This window comes from Antennarius striatus, chromosome 20 (genome assembly GCF_040054535.1).
Source record: "Antennarius striatus isolate MH-2024 chromosome 20, ASM4005453v1, whole genome shotgun sequence".
NCBI lineage: Eukaryota > Metazoa > Chordata > Actinopteri > Lophiiformes > Antennariidae > Antennarius > Antennarius striatus.
Window position 1 is genome coordinate 8,627,907 of NC_090795.1, and position 21,121 is coordinate 8,649,027.

Consider the following 21,121-nt stretch of genomic DNA (forward strand, 5'->3'; position numbering starts at 1 on the left):
ACCACATTTTCAATACCTGCGCTCCACAGCTGACTGGGATTGATGAGTAATTGAGCACTGAAAATTTCAAATGGAAATGAAACTTTTTTTTTTTTTAAATGAGTACCTTTAATGTAAAGTGTTTCATGGAAGAAAAAAGAAACAAAATCAGGTTTTTTTAAAAACAATTATATAATAATTAGACTTTCATGTAACCATCAAAATATAAAATTGCATATTTCAGCTGCTGATATCACGTTAAATTCTTATTTTGATGCCATTTGTTTACAATAAAAAGTCAGGTTGTTTTTATATCCAAACTAATATAGAAGGCCTTGTGAGAATGAAAAATCTGTATGTTTGAAATGAAGTGATTTCAACTCCCACAAATAGGTGCATTGACATGATTTTAATGACCAGTCCTGAATTAACCTTCACCTTAATTTGTTTCCACTTCTACTGATGTCTGAAAATTTGTTCTAGTTTGCCTTTCTCTCAAACTTCATTGCAATGTAGTGTTTTGTGTTTGTTTGGGGTTTTTTTAACCCATATGCATATTTATTTAATGAGCATTTAGATGATGCTGGACAGATGTTTTCAATAAACTAATGTTTACTGATTGCATTGTTGCCATTTATTTTGTTATTTTAAAAAAATATTTTCTGAGACAAAAAAGCAGGTGGATTTTTACTTCTTATGATCAACACATTGTAAGGAACAAACAAAAATATTAGAAGCAAGGCACTATTTGAAAAGCCTTTACAAACAGGTTTTGTATCTGTACATTAAAATCCATTCTCTTCATGGCCTCTTTCTAATAAATAGTTTACAAGTTAAATCAAGGCTGGTGTCAGCTAATGAACAAATTAATAATCTACAAATACAGTATGTACAGAATCTACATACATGTGACTAAATTAGCGGCCCAGTATGCAGTGAATTCATGGGTACCTTTAAAATGGAGAAAACACAATGTCGTGTTCTCTAGCTTGTCCTTTCAGCAGAGAACTCTGAGTTTCTTTGCTGGAGAAGAATCTGGAGTTCACATTGCATGTATTGAGTCTTTTAGCAATTTTATTGGCTGCACTTTTCAGTTGGTGTCCTATTATTTTTATTGTTTATGTTGTCAGAGGGAAAAGGAGCTCTCTTATTATAAGAAATTACACCAATAATTGACTGCTTTAGTTCTGGGTGAGACAGTTTCATCTTCACTGTGGCGATTATTCTTTCTCTGTTAGTGGGGCAGATAACAGAAATAATCATTAACTTCTGGATACAAGCATCAAAATTGGCACATATACTCCTTTGGGGGTCACCGTTTTGATTAAACCCCGTTAGTCATCTGAAAATTAAAGATTGCGGCCATTTTTAAAGATGGCCGCTATTATATATACAGAATTATGGCATTTCTTTAAAAAATAGCATAAACTTGTCCTATTTGAATAATATTGGTGTCAAATCATACATTTTTCACTATGTAGAATTCAAATTTGTACCCGTGGACTTACTCACTGGCTTCCTTGTACCATATAGCCTATCACTGCTTTCTAATAAGCCCCCGCATCTGGTAGCTAGTTTACATTACATGTAGTAATAACATTGTTGGATGATTCTGTCTAATAATCCTTACCCTTCGACCTGTTTGACTTGGGTGACCCTTCCAGGAGTACAAGACTCCACCAATATAGCTCTAGGGGTCATGGAGACACGCAAACTGCCACATCACGATAAGGTAACAATTCCATTGTAGTAGGGTTGGGGGTTTTTTTCTCTTTTTTCTTTTGTTTTGTTTTTTATACACGTAAGCAGTCATTTTAAATCTCCCATCTGCAGCTGCACAGTGCTGTTCAGGTCAGACCAAAGTGGGCGCACAAGCATCGATTGCAGCACGCTGACTTGCATCCACACTTAGTTAGCCACTGGCAACTCTCTGCAATGGGCGGTAGGTCTGTCCACACAATCTGCCATAGACGTCCTTTCATGGTCCAACCCCAGTTGGCAGGAGTTTGTATTTCTGGCTGATACATTGTTGACTGACTCCAGATGCAGCCCGTCTGGTAGGCAGCACGCTTGCTGCCTACCAGGCTGCTTCAGTGCTGACTGGGTTGGAGGGATGGCTTCATTCGGTCGAGCAGACATGTCCAACCTCTCATCATCAACACCTTCAGCTGTGCTGGATCGGGCATACATCATGACCGCGAACTTCTCCAAGGGTTCCAAGTCTTCATCATCCACTACTGGTGGGTACTGGCTGAGTTTGCCGGAGACATGGGAAACCTCATCACAAACATGTGACTAGCTCAGAGAATGCCTGTGGGTAGGCATCCTCTTCAGGTGCCTACACATACTAAACCTCTAACACCGCTTCAACATTATATATTTTAGCCAAGTCTGATTTAAGATAAAGCTCTAATTTAGCTAGATATTAGGACTTCAGAAATTACCGGTATATATGTTACAAGGAAGCCAATAAGTAAGTCCATGGGTCCAAATGTGGATTCTACACCCTAAGAAATGTATGATGTGACAGCAATACCATTCAAATGAGACAAGTTTGTGTGATTTTCTGAAGAAATGCCATGTTAACAATTTTTGGTGCTGGTATCTGGAAATGAACGATTCTTTTGTAATTCGCACTTTATTCACACTATGTGTGCCAATTTACAGCTACCTTACATTCACTCTATGAATTTTAACCAAAACTAGCTCGAGATTTCCCTCTTGTGGTCATTATGACACAACGCGTCATGTCTGTAATTCTACTTGGGAACAATGAGGAGTGGAAAGAAATTTGCTGAAATGCTCCAACACTGGAGAGAGAGAGGGAGAGCAACTAAAATACAAGATTGCCATCATGTCCTTGATGAAAGAGGGACTTAAAAAATAGAGTAATTATGTCAAAACTTCTATCTTCTCAAGTCGGGAAATTATCCTCTGGGAATAATGATTGTGACGCTTAGTTGGAAAATGAAAATGGATGAATGTCTGAAAGTTAGAAAGTGAAGAAATACATAAACTAATTGAGGTATTATTCCATGTGCCATAGAGTATATGAAAAAGAATAGTAATATATCAATAGGTTTGAAAAAGTGATTCTGGAACCTGCACGATCAACATAACATGGAACTAAGCACAGGAGACACACCAGCAGAGTTTCCCAAAAGCTTTTGAAAGACACGTAAATAGAAAAAAAGACTGGCTTGCTGAATGAAAAAAAAAGATCTCAGGTATATTTTGATAATGGAAGACTAATGGCAAGTTGACATATGAAACAAGACTTTAAATATTCCTATTATATTAAAGTTTAATTGGATCTCATGCTTGGATCAAACACTATTCTGCCACAAGCTGAAAAAAAATAAAATATTGACAAAGTAGTTGTCATTGTTGATTTATTATCTTTTATTCTGACATAAATGTCATTAATCTGCCACTTTAATCCACTTTTGCAAATTGCAAATGAGTTTAGTCTTGTCTCTTTGACCCTCGGCTCTCTGAGCTGCCCTGCTCGTCTCTCCTTCTCCACAGGAAGTGATGGTTCTATTCCTCTGTGTCCTTGTCCCTCTCCAAACTCATCTGCGTGGTTTGCTTTAGGACTGTATGATATTTGTCACGCATCCGCTGAAGTTCAGAATCGTAGCTGTCGCACTGCACTTTGAGCCTTTTCATCTCCTCGATGAGCTTGTTCCTAATCTGGTCAATACGATTGTGCTTCATCCGATAAAAGTCTCTGGCTTTTTGGACCAGCTCCAGTGTTCCAGCTGCTGCAGACGCCTCCAGTTTGCACTCCGCTTCCTCACGCTGCGCGTTTTTCAACTCGCTGTGCAAGCGCATGATATCGGTGTACACATGGGACACCACGCCGAGTTGTTCTGTACATACTGACCCTTCCTGAACCATGTCGCTCCACTCAGACTGAAAGCACTCCAGCGTTTCCATCATACCGAACTCGACCAGAAACCTGCGTAAAAAGTGGTCCACACTCTCAGGTTTGTGGTTGACTGGAGCTGAGTTGGGATGAGCAGCAGTGGCCTCTGCCTGGTTTTCAGTGGCTTTCGCCGTGGCCTCCAGATCTTCCTCATCCTCTGCAGAACTCCAATCGTCTTCTGAAGATACTTCTTTGTACTGAAAATCAGCCTCACTCTCAGGTTTGTGACTGACCGGAGGTGAGTCGGGTTTGGCAGCGGCCTCTGGCCGGTCTTTAATAACTTCCACCGTGGCCTCCATGTCTTCCTCACCCTCTACTGAACTCCAGCTGTCTCCTAAAGATACTTCTCACTGAAAATCAGCCTCACTCAGCCATAACATTTTCATCCTTTCATCTTTCTCATTCTTTCATCCACATACTAGTTTTGAGTCGACTGGGAGTCAGACGTTGCCATAGTGATTTGACGTTCCTGTCAGTCAATCATCGCGAGATTTCACAAGTTCACGTTTTTTCCCGTCCCTGCTGTCCTCAAACAATCATGGCGAACTACGAGGAAGCGCCCTTGTCCAGTCGGCCCAAAACGTTAGATCCAAATGAGTACTTTAATGTCACAAAGGAGACCCGACGTGTCGAAGCGGAGAAAGCAGCACTGCGAGCAAGTCTGAAGAGGCAGTATCTACAGCAATTGAATAACCCCCACAGGAAAGAGCTCATTGTAAGTGGCTACTTGCTAGCAGTGTCACCCGTGAAGTGGGCTCAGGCTAATTGCTAATGGTAGCGGGACGTAAGTGTTACGTACCCATTTTTATACAGTAGAAATTAATGGTCAAGTTGTCAAATTTTTCTTATTCAAACGCTAATATGTTGTGTTTCATAGGGCGGGTTTATTTATGACAAAGGATATCGTGATAAGACATCGCCTTGATAATTTTGCCGCTGATGTTGACGTTTGAGTAAAGTAAAAATGACCCACGTTGCTCATAAATGCCAAATGTCTGCATCCAGCGGCGTTAACAGGGCAGGTTTGCCTTAAACTAGTCAAAGATTACTTACTTATTGCATAGTGGGAAAGCACAGTTGTAGCTATTTGTATTTATAAGATGTTACAGCAATCGTTTGTATGCATAAGGATCCTGAAACCAAAGGAACAAAGTGAATTCAGCAGTCATTAATATGTATGTTTACATCTTCAATCCAACCCAACTCTGTTTGTTAACTTAATGTAAATGGGGAAAATGCAAAAAGTGCAAAACTGCCCAGAGGATCGATGTTGGTTCATAATGGTTCTCCCTTCAATCTCCAATCAAAGTTTTTTCTCATCAAAAATAAAAAACTCAACACATCAGTATCCTTTATTGTTTATGCAACTTTATCCAAAAGCTTTATAGTCGATCCACTGGACGTTAAAGTTCTTGAAGACGTGTCGTCTCTCATCCAAGATACTTCTTCAGTTCGAACTGAAGAAGTATCTTGGATGAGACGTCTTCAAAAACGTTCATAACGTCCATTGGATCGACTCAACAGCTTTTGGATAACCATGACCTGGATGACTGAGAACCTACACAGACATTATGCAACTTTACTGTAGGAATATATTGTAATGAATCATTTGACACGTTTGTTTAACACCTGCAAAGGTTAAGTTTTTAGTAGCCCATTGTAATTTTGTTGCATATATCTGTTCATACAGGAAGATCCTGCACTGACTCGGTGGGTGCATGCACGCGCCAGTATCTACCCATACTTCAGACCTTCATATAAGACATCAATACTGGGTTTGATGTTTGGAGTTGTTCCCCTCTTCGCCCTTTATGCTCTCTTCAAGACAGACCGGGTATGAAACAAATTGCAAGTTTACCTTTCTATTACAGTGATGCTGTGTTAAATGATTAACTCAGCTTGCTTGTAACTCTTTAAGCTTCAACTTGACTGAAAACCCCGTTTCTGTTTACTTAATCAGTTTACCAGATACATTGATATATGTTACGAACTGTACCTGATATGCCCAGGATAGTATGAAGGTCATCTTAGGAAAAACAGAAATTGAAACAAAACAAAAAAGGTTTTCTAAATTAAAAGAAGACTGCGATATATTGCCCTTTGAGTGCTATTGTGATGCAGCTCAAATACCTTTTTTCATTTTTAATAACTAATGTTTTTCTGTTTTTATTGCATCTGTGTGTTTTTCATGTATGTAATAGCGCTAATACAAGTGTTATTTTATTTACAACTGGAATATATTAATATTGTCATTTAAAGGAATATATCTGCCTAGCATGAATCTATGAGTTGGTCATGAATTTCACCGTAACTCTGAAAAGCTATTTAGGTTCATACTGTATTAGGACTCATTTAAATTTATGTCAGTGCACAATTTACCTGAGGTTTTTTTTTCTTCCTTTTTGACACTGTTCCATTCATAGATGTAAATGCTGCACTTCACATGTTGCCTTCATTTCCTCCCCAGTGTCGTGGAGATTCACCCTCTAAATCTTCAACAATAGAAATTTCAGTGAGAATTTGGTGTCATATTCGCACAGCTGTACTTTCTTGTTTTTCTCCCTCACTCCATTGTGAGGAAAAAATATTAGAAGATAATAAGCTCACTCATAAAATGCACACTTAGAAAAATGTATGGAAGGTGTACAGTTACGATGATATGATGTTGCCTGGAAATTGTATTAACTCTTTATTTGTTTGTCTATTTTACAGGATCGTAAAGAGGAGAAAATCAAGAATGGAACCCTAGACCGCAAATTTAGTATATCATCATGATATCCTATGTATAAAGACCTGAGTGTTTTGAGATGCTGTTCTCTGTAATTATTATCCAAATAAACTTATATAGTCAAAAACTTGTGTTGTTTTTATTGGTCATGGAAAGTTTGAATGGCATCAAAACACTAAATCCTTAATGTGTACATACTGAACATGTCCATGGGCCACTGAAGGGACACCTCTAACATTTTAAGTATAACTGTTGTAGTAAACTACTGATCTGTTGACTCAGATACTGAGGGGATTTTTTATTTTTCATTGCCAAGTTCAATTGAGCTCAGTTAAAATCTCTCGCCGAACAAATTAGTATGCGCAGGAAATGTATGTAGTTATCAGTGTTTATTTAAGTGCCTTTCAGTCAGTCGCCCCTTTAAGTAAGTCAAGGCACCTGTTGCAAAACAGTGACCTTTGACATGGGGACAATCGTGAGTTGCTGCTGAATTTAGTAAAACAAAGTATCTCACATGATTCTCGTCATGAGAAAAATCAGCATATCAAACTAAAAGAGCAGTTTGTTAGCCATTTACCTTTGTAGCAGTAATACTGTATACTGTACATTGTTAGCACATTGTTAGCAAACTCAAGTGATCTGTTCATGTTTGAAGTTGAACAATTGTAAAGGTAAAGATACTTGGAAAATAAGTGTATGACTAAATAATTGATAAAATTATGCACCATGTTTTTTGTTATTTGTAACAAAAAATCTCTTGTTGAAATTTTCAGTTTGTAAATTAATCTTAGTTATGTAAAAGAAATCCTTATTCCTCTTCCTATCATTTCCTCTACAGACATCAAACAACAAAGAATGCTACATTACACACTGGACTCATGGTAGTTAAATTTGATAAAATCCTATTTATCTCTTTATATATTTGGTTCATTCCTTTTTTATTATTGTTTGCTGGGCTTCCAGTGTGGGTCAAAGTGCTTGCGAAGATTGTCCCAGCACTGGTAGTAGCTCTTATCAAGCTTCTGGCATGTATGTAGGCCCCATTTGGTCACTGCCATGCTGAAGGATGACTCAAACATGAAAGCCTGAATGAAGAAAACACATATTAATAAACACTGTCATCGTTAAGTTTTTACAAACTATATAACATGAAATTTTAAATGCGTCAGACTAGTAACATTGCTTCACCAGTTAGCCTTGAAACCTATTTCCTTACTTATTTGCTAACTTAATATATTTAAATTTATGTATTTATTAAATTATTTTACCATAGTTCCTTCAGCGACCCGCTCAGGTTTGAGTTGAGCAGTGCTGTTCTTCTCAAAGCATTCAGTATCTGGGCCATGTGGGGTCATGATGCTATGGAGGCTGGCCCCTCCTGGCTGGAAGCCCTCCTCTTTGGCTTCATAGTGGCCTTTGATCAGACCCATAAACTCACTCATGCAGTTACCTAAAGTGACAAATAAGAGGAGCTGTAACACAGCAGTGCAAGAGATTTTGGTATATGAATGGCATGTTATAAGGCCACTAGATGGCCTTATAAGTCTGTGGTAAAAACAGACAAAAGGTTCTTCGGCTGCACCTCAGTCATACAGAAGGTGGATTGTTCACGGCTTTCTTGACATTGGTTGGATAAATGGACGTTAGCTACTGGCTGTTTTTTTTTCTTCCATGATAGGCTAAAACTAGCCTCACTGAGCAGAATTTGATACTTCATTCCAATTTTGGCTTCATGTTAACTAAGCTCTGAAAATGTATTATCTTGCAATTATGTTCCTGTGCACAATGTAAACAAATCTCAGCAATAGTTTTAGTGTTGCCTTACGGTGATAATATGGTGGACGGAACGTGTGGTCTGCCACACCCCACCTTGGCGGGAAGATGACAAAGTCAGCAATGGCCACACCTGGGCGAGTTGATTTGGCAGTCAGCACTGTGAAAATTGATGGATCCTATTGGAAGATCAGAAGTGAATTATCTACAGATGAGGATAAATCCCTTCCAGGGCATAAGAGAAAATTAATTTTTTGTATGTTTTTTTGAAAAGTACTGTATTATACAGTACTGGAGTGTGAATATTTCCATAAACTCACCGCATGATCAAAGGCCACACAGTTGATAACCATGAAGTTCTTCAGATTGTATTTATATGGTGTGTAGTTCCCGTGCCAAGCCACCACATTGAAAGGAGAAAAATCCTATGCGCAGAACATGGAATGAAGCAAATAAGACAATTCTGCCCCAGCAACAAGCACAAAAGATAAAGTCTTTTCAATTGGACTTTAAATTGTGCTTTTCACAGGGAAAGCTGAATAATGAATAATGTCTTTTTAATCTTAAATTCCCAGAGTACTTCTTCACATAAAGAGAAGAAAAAGTAGTTATAATGAAAAGGTTTGTAGAATAAGGTTTTCTTCTTTCATTCTTTCTTTTCTTCCATCCCCCCCTGTTCTTTGTGAAATGAGGCTCTAGGTATTGTGGGGTAATTGGCTTTACAATCAAACTTTCCAAAACTTTTGAAGCTTGCAGCGGCACAGTTGTGGGGGGAGGGAGCAGTTTTAACAGTGGGTACAGAGATATTTTTTTATCTTGATTGTTAAAACCACAGCAATTTTATATAGTTCTCTGTTCTGATAATGTCACTGTGAAAAAGACATTCAACAGCAGCCCTAAAATCAATATAGTTCATTACAACTCAAGCTGCCTTCTGAGTGACCTGTGTGTCCCTGACACACATGCTTAGCTACACTAGAACACAAGAACGACTAAAACACAGTAACAACAAAACGTTTGAGATGTTTAATGATGCACAAGAATTTGCATATTAATATGAATTACGTAACTAATAAATAACAGAGAATCCTTAATCACATACAAATTGTGTAATCATCAATATATAGAAAGACCTTAAAGAAATCCAGTGAAGCTAAATTCTACAACATTTATCTCTGGTAACCCCAGATTTCATTAGAATGAAGGGAAGAAATGGAGGAGAGCAAACACTTACACGCTCATACACACAAAACACAAACATATTGGCCCAGTCAAGCAAATAATAAGTTAATTTGAGCAATTTCAGTGCTCTGCGGGTGAACAAAACAGCAGGACCAGTCAGGAGAAACAGCATCCTCCTTTGGAAGAGAACTGTCTCCCCCATCTTATTTGCCTGCGCCTATAGCCTCACCCTCCTGGTTCTGGAAAGCATGGACATCAGGAAGAATGCCAGGTGTGGAACGCAGGTTTTACCTTTGACTCCTAGCACATAACAGGGAACCAATATTCAACAAAAGGTGACAAGGGAGGAATGGAAAATGTTTGTTTTGCTACAAAAAAAGACTGTATCTTGCCCTTATGTACTTCCTTTGATGAATAATAATAGTGTATTTGACATGGTTTCCACAGCTACAACTCCTAACACTCACACCAGACAAACCTCTCCTCGCCTCAGTAAAAAACCTCCTGTCAGGCCTTTTGTGTTGATCCAATTATCCACCCAACAGGACATTTGGGGAGGGGCAGGATCATTTCTTGAGGGAAATATCATGAAATTAATGCTTAACTTCGGAGGGGTTTTTTTCTGTATGGCAAAGCTTCACAGGTACACTCTCTTTAAATACAGAATGCTTTAACTAATTACGAGTCATTAAGACTCACAAGGGAGTCAAGGAAGAAACCTGCTGAACGGATAACAGCCAACGCTTTGATATGAAATCATCAGGAATGGCAATTCAATCGGCAGGAGCTGCTAATGGATCACATGCTTCACTTGCACAGTTTCCTTTTAGTCATTTTTGCGGTTCAATGGTTTACTGAATGGTTTACTGAAGCAGACACATACGTAAATAGGGTAATAGGCCAATATGTGTGGATCCCTGTCATATGGTGTCTGTGTATATGACATTGTACTGACACACAAACCGAAATGTCATAAAACAATCACCTGTTGGCAGGCAAACAGCTTTCCTTGGTACTTGTTGAGGACGGTGAATCCAGTGGCCACTTTGCGATCTTCATACCAAGCGACTGGACACAGGAAGTCTCTTGGGTTGGCCAGACCATTGGCCCCTGCAAACATTCGTACATACGCATATGTACGGTAAACCTTTACAAGCAATACTACATTAGAGCTCAGTGAGAATATACACCAGTATGTCAGTTCTTGACGCCAAATGCAAGCAGAAGGAACATCCTGACATGAAGTAGGTATCATGTATCCTGTAGTTTAGTATTCAGTGTTTGTGTGCTGAAATGAGCTACTTAGCTCAACTGGGTACATCTCATAGAAATGTTATTAGATTTGATCAGAAACCAAAGCTTAAGGGCAAATTGGAATTTTACCTAATGACAATGTAGATAAAATGTTACTGCATTACCAGAATATCCAATCTTTCTGAGAAGGATTTGAATATTTATGCCGATATTCATGAAAATCCATCCATTTGAGCCATTTCTGTCGCTATCACCTTTATGTAGTAGGATTTATCCAATGAGGAGCATGGCTATGAATTTTACACTGCAGTGCAATGGATGAAGTCAGTGAACAGAACAAATGTCATACATTTTCATATGTAGAGACTTGGAACTACCTTGGCTGAAAGTGAGACGGATTTGGGGAGAAAGTAAAAGTAATTTAAGACAATAGACAACTCCAATACAAAAGGGTTAATGTGCAGATTTCAAGGATGAATATACTCTACACATTATACACTCCACATTAGCAAATATAATTAACACAAACCTATAGGTCCAAGATCAGGAAGTTCAAAATGGGCTCCATAGACTTCCAGTACATAGCCCCTGGTTTCCCCAAACACATCCACACTGAATCGCATCCCTTGCTGAAAAAACACGTGATAAGTGGTAGTGAGAGGAAGTTTATAACTGTTTGGAATCAATTCGGGATGGAGGGACTTATGGGTTCATGGTCCAAGTGTTTGGTAACTTGTGCTGTAAATTCCTGTGGTCAGAATTTCCATAGCTGAAACCCTTTTTCCATTGTTATTATTTTAATGCCTTTTTTTTTTTGGTAAAAGTGCCAGAATATGATAAATAAGACGTCCAATCTGACACAGAAGTAGAACTTCGTGTGAAAATTGTGGGAATGAAAAGACACTGTCCTTACCTGGATGACACAGATCTCATTTGGTTCGACCATTATTTTCCCAAACTCTGTAGTGATCAAGATGTCACCATGCTGGGGAACTAGAAAGACAAATAGACAGACAGAGTACAAGAAAAAAAAATTGAGGGAGAATAAGGACTGGGAAATGAGCTATCATTGTTCTTCTGATGACAGAGAAATGCCACTTTTCCTCACCAATCAGAAAGTCTCCATCTGAGTTGTTGAAGCACCTGGAGAACAAAAAAAAAAATAGACAACAGAAAAAGCTAGGAAATAATAGCCAGGACACAACCAAAGATTCTGTAGTCATTTTGTAGAAATCCATCCATTTGTTACACGATGGTACATATTTGAACACAAATGTATACAGACCTATCCACCATGGAAATGTTGCAGGTAAAAATGTGGATTCCAATGCCGTTGCGAGAATTGGCGTCTCCAGCACCACAGATTGTATGCAGACCCTGCAGTATACAGATGTACATAATCTCAGTAAATAAACTAAGAATCTTGAATGCATAAATAGTACAAAAATACTACAGATAAAAGTAAACTCACTGCCACAAAGTCCACTTTCTTCTCTGTAGATTTGGGAATGGAGAATGGCTGCCACCGCAACTGTGAAAGAAACCTTAATCTCAAATAATGCAGAATTGAGACGCAGAGAATTTAAATCAATTCATGGATGCAGAGATGCTTAAAAGCCCTTTAAAGAGTTAAAGAAATAGGCTGCACTGACATCACACCTGGAGTGTACCCTGCCTCACACCCCCACCTTGCTGGGATAGGCCCCAGCACTCCGCGACCCGTGACAGCGGAAGAAGCAGGTATTGAAAATAAATGAATGACTGAGTTTCTTATCACTTATTACCTAAGGATGTTAATTCTTTTTTTTTTCATTCATTTTCAGAACCGCTTCATCCACTGTCTAATGTGTTCGTAAATTTAATTTTACTCAATACATATTTAATCACAACAACTTATACAGCAATTAAAAAGCTAACCAGTTTTTCAGAGATTTTAACAACATTCTCAGTTTCTGCACTTAATGGAAAACCAAAATGAGCTCAAACTCTCCGTTTTGAGTCTTTATATACCTGGTTTGGGTCAGGTCCCACTTCATTCCAGTTTTCTGTTAGATTTCCACAGGGCACTGGGGTATAAGGCTTATGTTTGACAGATGGCAAGATGCGGTACAACCAGCTGGGGAAGGAAAACGACCTATGTCATGCAGATCATTATGTTCAGTTATGTCTGGGTGGAAGGTGTCTAATAAATGATTACCTCCTCTTATTGGCTGGTCGTGGGCAGGTGAAGGCAGAGCCAGAGAGCTGCTCAGCATAAAGTCCATAGGGACAGACTTGAGGATTGTTCTGTAGACACGCAAAAGTGCCAAACAACATAGAGATAATGTTTGCAGTGTGACGGTGGATATCCATCTCCTGGGGTTATACTCAATAACAGTTTTTGTGTTACCTGTCCCTCAGGTAAAGATCCAGGACAGCGAGGGTCTTCAGAGGAGAACTCATTGCCAAAACCACTCAGATACTGCAATCGGAAGACAATCAATCATCAAGTTCTACTAAAAGAATAAATAAAAACACCATGCAGCTTCATTGTAATGCAGGAAAAACGTGTTCATGCTGCTTATAATTAAATTTAAAGGCTCGTCATCAAGGCTTGTCTTTTGCTAATTGTTGTCATATTGACTCAAATTAGATTCATGATAAAACAAACTGCAGTTATGCCAAATTTTACCCCTTGCCGTCATCTATTACCTTAGTATTATTTCAGACTAATTGCACAAACATTAGCCACAGTAGTTTTTGGTCAACATTTAAATTATAACAGTATTATTGCGATTCATCTCTCAAGATTGGCTATGATCGCTAATAATTATGTCTGTCATGCCACAAAACAGCACAATAGTTGCACAGACCAAAGAAATCTTGCTGAGTCACTGTTGGTCTGGAAATAGTGCATCGTCAGACCTGGATGTTTCACATACGTGCGCGTTCATGCGTCTTCTTAAGTGCGTGCGTAAATCATTATTTGATCCGGTTAAACAATGTTGCGCAAATCACGTTTGTTTGGCCAGGACGTTTATTTCCTGTCGAAAGAAAAAAATTCTCAAAAATGGCTCAAATACTAAAGTTAAATTGACATGTAATTTAAAAAAAAAAAAAAAAACTTTTTGCGAAAGAACAGGCGTATTAGTTTTTGAAGCACTATCATATAAACATTCTAACTCTAGTCCAATTTAAACGACAGTACGAAACAATCACCAGTAAATTTTAGGTCTAAATTATCAATACTGGACTAAATGGTTTGGAGGCTGGTAACACAAGCAACACATGAATGCAAACTGCTTTTAAAATTACTACTGAAATGAGTGTGTGAGTCTTTTCCACCTAAATAATTATTCATCTGGTCAAACGTGGTATGTCTCGCTCCGATTGGCCGTGGGTAACCCACCCTTCACTCAACTGGTGCGTTTCTTGAAGAATTTTTTTAAAAAAAAGCTGACATTATTCAGTTACAAGGTAAAAAAATACCTATTCCTGTCTCTTATTCTTTCTTTGTTCTTTAGTGCAAACTTTGAATTTGTTTCATTACTTTGATTATCTAACAACAGTGCAAAATAATGAAAACTCTACCTTACCTTTAGTCCGGCCATTCTGCTCTCAGAAAAACCTTAAAGCAGCTGAAAATATTTTAGGTGTTACAAATTAACTTGCAGCTAAATCTCACTCTTAACCTTATTGTCCGCTGCCAAAAGTCACTCCAGTGCGTGTACGTGCGCGGTTATGACAGGAGTAGAGTGGGGTCGGGTGATCATGTTTAATTAGGCATCGAAAGGATTGACGCAACTTGAAAAGCTGAAAGGACGGGTCAGATGGGCAATACGTGCGCAAACAAGTCACAGTGTCACCGTCCGGACAAACAAGAACCAGGGACTCAAGTGAGAGGTTGGAGCAAATAATTCAGGTAATCAATACGTGTGACTGAGAGTCATGTAAAGTCACGTTTTCATGTACTTAGAATGCAGAATTTTGAGAGGAACTAACCAGAGGTGAATAGACCAGGCTGAAGAATGGACACAAAAGTTCTCTCAGAATTCAGGTCAGTTGTGTCTAAGGTGATTAATTTGACTATTTGACTTGCACAATGAGTTGTTATTTTATTTAAAGTGAATCATCAATGCTGCAACTGCATAACTAATTGGTGGCCTTGAACACTAAAACAATGCACTGGAGAGCCTCTGCAAACTATAGCAAAAAATTCATTATTCTTATGAACAACAGTGTAAGGCCTCCAAACGGCCTTCACATTACTTTACGCAAAATTTATTCAGCTCATTTCTTGAACTGGATGGTCAAACTATGGGTACCTAATGTCCCCTGTGCAGCATGTATCAAAAAGAATCAATTTTGTCTCTCTCATACTTGCCTCAGCTCCCCTCTTGTCTATTTCTTTTCTTTTTGGGAGGTGTTGGGGAAGGGTAAATGATGGCAATTCTCATAGCGAGGTGCAAATAAACTCACCGTGGCAGAAGTAACTGTTCTCCGGTGAGGCGTGCAGTTAGGCTTGGGCCCCCCGCTGGCAACCAGTCAGGGTGCTGCGCCAAAGACGGGAAAGCCCAATGACAGGAAAATATTACGTCCCAGTCTCTGGAAATTGATCTGCTCCTTGCATGGAGAAAGAAAATGAGAGATTTTAATTTCATCCCCGAGTCTGATGATAGAATTCTAGAGTATTTGGGTCCAATCCGGATGGTGCCTGTGTGTTTTAAGAAAAGTGGGAATAGCTGAAGGCAGGAGAGAGGATGCTCCTGCCTACTGACAGTTATATCTATGCATGTGTAAGTGGGTCATAAACGCTTTGTTATTAGATGCCTGCTGAACTCAATGGCTTGATGGCAAATGGTACACTCACCTGGCACAGCCTTTCCCTGTGAGCATAAATACACAATCTCTCTGGCTTTCTTTCTTTCTTTTTTCATTCGTTCTTTATTTCTTCCTTTCTTTCACACACACACACACACACACACACACAAACACAAACACATGAACAGATACAAGCATGTCTTGTGATAGGATGAAATTCTTAGTTTTCATAGCTAGAGCACAAACTTTCTTATCTCCCTATGCAATGTACATGTATAGCATATTAAGTATATACTGTACTGCATTGTGGTCATCTTTAAAGGGACATTTTACTTAAAACACACAATTTAAAAATAAAAATATAGTATCCCACTTACCTCTGGGTCTGTGGATATTTTCCGTCAGATCCTCATCAGAAAGTTTCTAATGTGTCTGATCTCTTCATTTATTGTAGGAATATATTCTTTATTGGCTTAAATGGTTATTTAAAGGTCTTGTGCACTCAAATAGGTGTTGTTGGTTGTTCAAGATGAATTGATCCCTGAGTACCTTAAAACTAGACAGATCTAGGGGGCGGCAGTAGTTCAGTGGTAGAGCAGGTCGTCCAATGTTCCCAAGATCAGTGGTTCAATTCCCGCCCCCGGAGTGGGAGGTGTCAGCTCACCTCCAGAGCACTGCCCTTGAGCTAGTCGCCGTCCCTCTTTCCAAGTTGCTCATTTGGGGCACACCATGTAGGAGCTGCCCACCACTCTACCTCCCATTGCATGCCTAAATGCCTTTGTGTGTGTAGGAATTGCTCGGATAAGATAATTTGCTTCTTCCTGTCCACAATATCCACATATCACATATAGCCAGAGACCTCAGGATACCCCAGGAGGAGCTGGAGATGTCTCTAATGCATGGATGGATGGATGGATGGATGGATGGACAGTTGGATGTGAATCATAAAGATGTCAGCCTCAGTGTTGCAAAACCATTTATAAGACACGCACGATTATACAGTATTTAATCTTTTTGAGTATTTTAGTCTCCAGTATGTTCAAATATGGCATAGCATTACACCAGAGCACTAAATCTGTCATCCCTCTGTTATCTGTAGCTGGTTGTCCTTCAAGGCTGGATCCCATCAAGAACCAATACAGGGCAAGAAGGACAAGAACCTGTGATCTTCACAGATCAGCTAACAGAGTTGCCCCTCTCTCAATGTGTGATGTTCAGGCTACACGCCTACTGGTGGGTATTGATCAAGCATACTTTTAAATAAATTAATCAGGCAGAAGCAAACAGTAACAACTAATTAGCGCGCGATCCACACTTTGTTGCTCGTGATTCTTGACAGCATTGACATTCTTTTGAACTTCTCTTTGTGTTTCTTTCAGTGAAGGAGAACGCAGCTGTAAAATTGTTTAGACATGACACAAAGCAAAACACCACTTTATACAACATAAATAGGTGTCAAATCTACACAAACATGTAACTGATGCTGCTGCTCGCCTTCTGATATCACTCAAAAGTCAACCATTTAGCCTTTTGCTCACTACATTCGCAATTTGAAAAATATTACATCTTATCCTACTTGTTTGTATTCAGTAGAGTTGCTGTAACTGCTTAACATTTGCTCGAGAAAAAAAAAAAAACAGAAAACAAGGATATAACTTTGTGAAGGACACAAGTACACATGATGTTTGAATTACTCCCGGTCGGCCTCATCCTGTATCACTGGTGGGAAACTGCTGTATTTGGATGTCACATCTATGAAGAAGTAGCTTGGATTCTTGTATTTTGTAATTACAGCCCTGTTGCACACTGTTGCAGCTTAATGTTAAATGACTCCTGACATGAGCTATCTAGTAACACACACACACACACACACATTTGACAGCTCCATTTAACGCTGATTAGATTTGCAAGGACATGTAGCATACCCTCTCTGTGTCTCTCTGAGTAGGTTGAGTATCTCCTGAATCCCATCTACCGCAGTAATATTATGCAAATGGTTTAATATGAAGATAAAAGACTGTTACAGCGTGTGGCGCTCTCCTGGTTCACAGCCTCTCGTTTCCAGGACGATAGCTCTAACGAGAGGGGCACTATTTGGGAGTCATTAAATGATGGCCTTCCTGACATGCACCCGTTCACCGCCGCCGCCACCCACCCCACGTCGGCCATTAAAGCGGCTCACACCCACACCAAGACACACACTGCAGACGCCTTTTAGCGCCAGCTCCCAGTCTCTTACACATCACAGTGTCACAGAATAGAAAATTACACTCTCCTCCCACAGAGAAAATTGCTTTGGAATTGCTTGGTTATAAAGATGTGCTTTAAAGAGAGGGGGTGCATGTAATAAAAAAAAAAAGAACACACACAAACACAATTACTTAAGCACTCTAAGGACATTTCTCACAAGTTAATCAGAGGATTTACCAATTATTGATGTCAAAAGGATTTGGTTGTGTATGTGTTTGTGGCCTGTTTATGTAGTGTAAAAGTCTGTCTTTGTATTCAAGGTATTTAGTGTGTATTTTGGTGTGTGTGTGTGTGTGTGTGTGTGTGTGTGTGTGTGTGTGTGTGTGTGTGTGTGTGTGTGTGTGTGTGTGTGTGTGTGTGTGTGTGTGTGTGTGTGTGTGTGTGTGTGTGTGTGTGTGTGTGTGTGTGTGTTAAATAAGACATTACAGAGAATAGCAATGTTGCTTTCCACACAGTCACAGATGAGGTATTAAACAAAATGGGACAATGAAAAAGCCCCAAACTGTTACACTGTTGCAAGAAAAAACATAATGTTGCACACTACAGCACTGAGTGGAAGACAGAAAGATGTAGGGTGAATCAGTGTCAAGAGACAGATGGAGATGGAGGAAACAGAAGAAGCACAAAGTGGAAAATAGTAGAGGAGAGAAGATACAAGATGGTGCCGCAAAAGATAAGTCAGAGTGGATCAGGAAGGAGAAGAGTGGGGGAAAAATACTGCTTCCTCACCTCAACGACAGATTGTTTGTTTCCTAAAGAAGATGTTACAACCTGCTCCGTGTAGCCTGACCTTGACTTTTCTCTTAATTTTCCACTCTCTCTTCAATTCCAACATTTCAGTTGGTCCAAATCACCACTGACATCCTTCTCTTTTCTGTTTCAGGTTGAGATACGGCTCTTTTATGTCATTCTCTCCATTCTTATTAGGTCATCCTCTGAAAAGACAAAGGTTTGGAATAAAGGTCATGAATGATTATGTTCAATAAGAATACATTATTCAGACATTCACTCATTTTGCCAAAAAAGAAAATCACAAGTTACATCTAGCCAATGCATTTGGAAAATATCCCACATTATAATCTAAATTACCATGGAACAGTTTTGATTTTTGGATTGGTATACATTCTAATTTCTTTTAATCATTAATCTCTTGTCAGCCATCACATCATGTGACCAATGAATGGTTTGAAAGTAGAGTTAGTGAGAAAATTTTCATAACCATCGGAACCAGGATGTGTGTTTTTCTGATGTGGCACATTATTTAAACCATTCGTTGAGACATCAAGCAGGTTAGGACAAATTCACTGGGAAAAAAATGAGACGATCTGATGTGTAATAATTTATTGAGGAAGAGTTGTGGGACACCTTCAAGTGATTTTCTATGGAACACAAATGAATCTTTAGCTAAGAATGACTTCTAGTGAGTTGGTGCCATTTTTTTTCCATTTTGCCAAAAAAGATAAGCAATCATAGAACAAAACAAAATCACCAGGCCACTATGTCACCATAATGCAGATCCAGAGCCATTCTAATAAAGTCATTTTGAAGAATTTCATATATTTGTCAAAAGTAATTAGTTACAAAACCAGATCCGCCAATATAGAAAATCTTTTTTTGTCGAAAACTCAAACTACTAATGATAAACAAATGGGTAAAGAAGCTTTCTTCAACAATATTAGCTATGTCCAAGGTATATTTGATCATCTCATTGTAGTAACACAAGATGTATCACATGAGAACCGTCTCAGGATTCATCCAGATATAGATTAGAAACTATTGGGTCTTCAAGTTTTAGTGACACTAGTGCTGGTGAACTTATGTACCATTTAACTGCTTTAGCAGGAAAATGTAATCGCAAGATGTGGTTGGTGTGATAATAAGGTATTTACCAAACAAAACCAGCTCAGAACAGGGAGTCGTGAAGCGTATTGATTTTATTATGCTTTATTTATTTACCTTTACAACTGTTTTAGTACATATAAAATACCCTGAGCCACAAATGCCCAACTGTCATAATTCTGTCACACTGTCTCTCTGAACAGAGCCCACCATAGACCTCATCAAAAATAGAATTAGTTCCCCAGGCAGGACCAATATGATGGCAGTGGAACATAATGACACTGGGGCTACTGGTACACTTTTCCTCAATAGGGCACCCAAAGGGCAAGGGTGTGGATCAGTCCGAACAGCGGGTGCGGTGCCAGTTATACCGTCCCCCCCTCCCTCTAGAGCAGTGCTTCTCAATTATTTTCTTTTGCGCCCCCCCTAGCCAGAAGAAAACAATTCGCGCTCCCCAACTCTCCGCCACGACTATAAATAACATCAATTGTCTATAAAATTGTTAAGCACAGCCTCTGCATAATATTTTATTCTCATTAGCATTAAAGAAAACAAAAAAGGAAAAAAGAAATATAGTTCAACATGTAACAAAGAATAATTTTATCCCCCTGGCATCGCACCCTAGATGTCCCCCTAGAGTGTGAGGACAGGTAGCGAGGATGCCTCCTCTACATTCAGCCACGGAGTTTTGATGGGTGTTCTGAAATATGAAGAGGAAAACTTGACACTTGAGAGTGTCTTCATTGCTGGACATCAAGGAGGGTGTATTTGTACTGCTGTTGTTTTGTTGCCCAAGTATGTTTGTGTGTGTGTGTGTGTGTGAGTGTGACTGATGTTCTATCAATCTGTGAAGGACTATGTGTGAGTTTAGGTGTGTAAGGGTACATCTCTGTCTGTGTACATGTGTATAAACGTGTCTCTTTCCCAACACCATCATTAGATGGTAGGCAGTCCCAGTGTTGGGGGTGTAGCTCGGCTGCTCCTGTGGCCCCTCGGGCCAATTTAGGGGGAGAAAAGCACTTCGATCCTGGCCTGCAAGTCTGAGGTTCCCCAGCGGGAGGCAGCACAGCCCTGCAATCTATATTGGATTTATTCCTTTCCCATCTACAGGCCCCACACGCCCCACAGAGAGGAAGTCTCAACTGCACTCTCACTGTCGCCTAAGACAATATGTTATGGTACACACATGAGTACACATAATCGTATAAACACACATGTAAGCACACACTCAGAGGCACAAACACCTAGTCTATCTTCAAGGCACACTCCCCCACAGCAAGGAAGTTCTAGCAGCACACTTTCTGTCCCTGTAGGAGCTGCAGGGGTCAAGATATACTGAGATGTGTGACAGACAGACAGAAAGAGTCATCCCGGTGAGTTATTTTAGG

General features: G+C 39.3%; 3 protein-coding genes across 3 annotated transcripts; 1 reads left to right on the plus strand and 2 right to left on the minus strand.

Annotated features, from left to right (window-relative positions):
* Positions 1-3,519: 3,519 nt before the first annotated feature.
* Positions 3,520-4,206, minus strand: LOC137587897 (sperm-associated antigen 16 protein). The gene has a single exon (XM_068304579.1). It carries the CDS (start codon positions 4,204-4,206, stop codon positions 3,520-3,522), a length of 687 nt encoding a protein of 228 aa, XP_068160680.1.
* A 225-nt stretch (positions 4,207-4,431) lies between these two features.
* Positions 4,432-6,772, plus strand: ndufb4 (NADH:ubiquinone oxidoreductase subunit B4). The gene is made up of 3 exons (XM_068304635.1): positions 4,432-4,622; positions 5,598-5,741; positions 6,620-6,772. Exons 1-3 carry the CDS (start codon positions 4,446-4,448, stop codon positions 6,680-6,682), a joined length of 384 nt encoding a protein of 127 aa, XP_068160736.1. The 5' UTR covers positions 4,432-4,445; the 3' UTR covers positions 6,683-6,772.
* Positions 6,773-7,565: 793 nt separating this feature from the next.
* Positions 7,566-14,587, minus strand: hgd (homogentisate 1,2-dioxygenase). The gene is made up of 14 exons (XM_068304634.1): positions 14,420-14,587; positions 13,234-13,305; positions 13,042-13,130; positions 12,855-12,960; positions 12,316-12,375; positions 12,130-12,221; positions 11,953-11,987; positions 11,758-11,837; positions 11,374-11,473; positions 10,576-10,700; positions 8,729-8,833; positions 8,461-8,587; positions 7,904-8,085; positions 7,566-7,720 (listed from the first exon to the last, which is right to left on the minus strand). Exons 1-14 carry the CDS (start codon positions 14,432-14,434, stop codon positions 7,577-7,579), a joined length of 1,332 nt encoding a protein of 443 aa, XP_068160735.1. The 5' UTR covers positions 14,435-14,587; the 3' UTR covers positions 7,566-7,576.
* Positions 14,588-21,121: the final 6,534 nt, after the last annotated feature.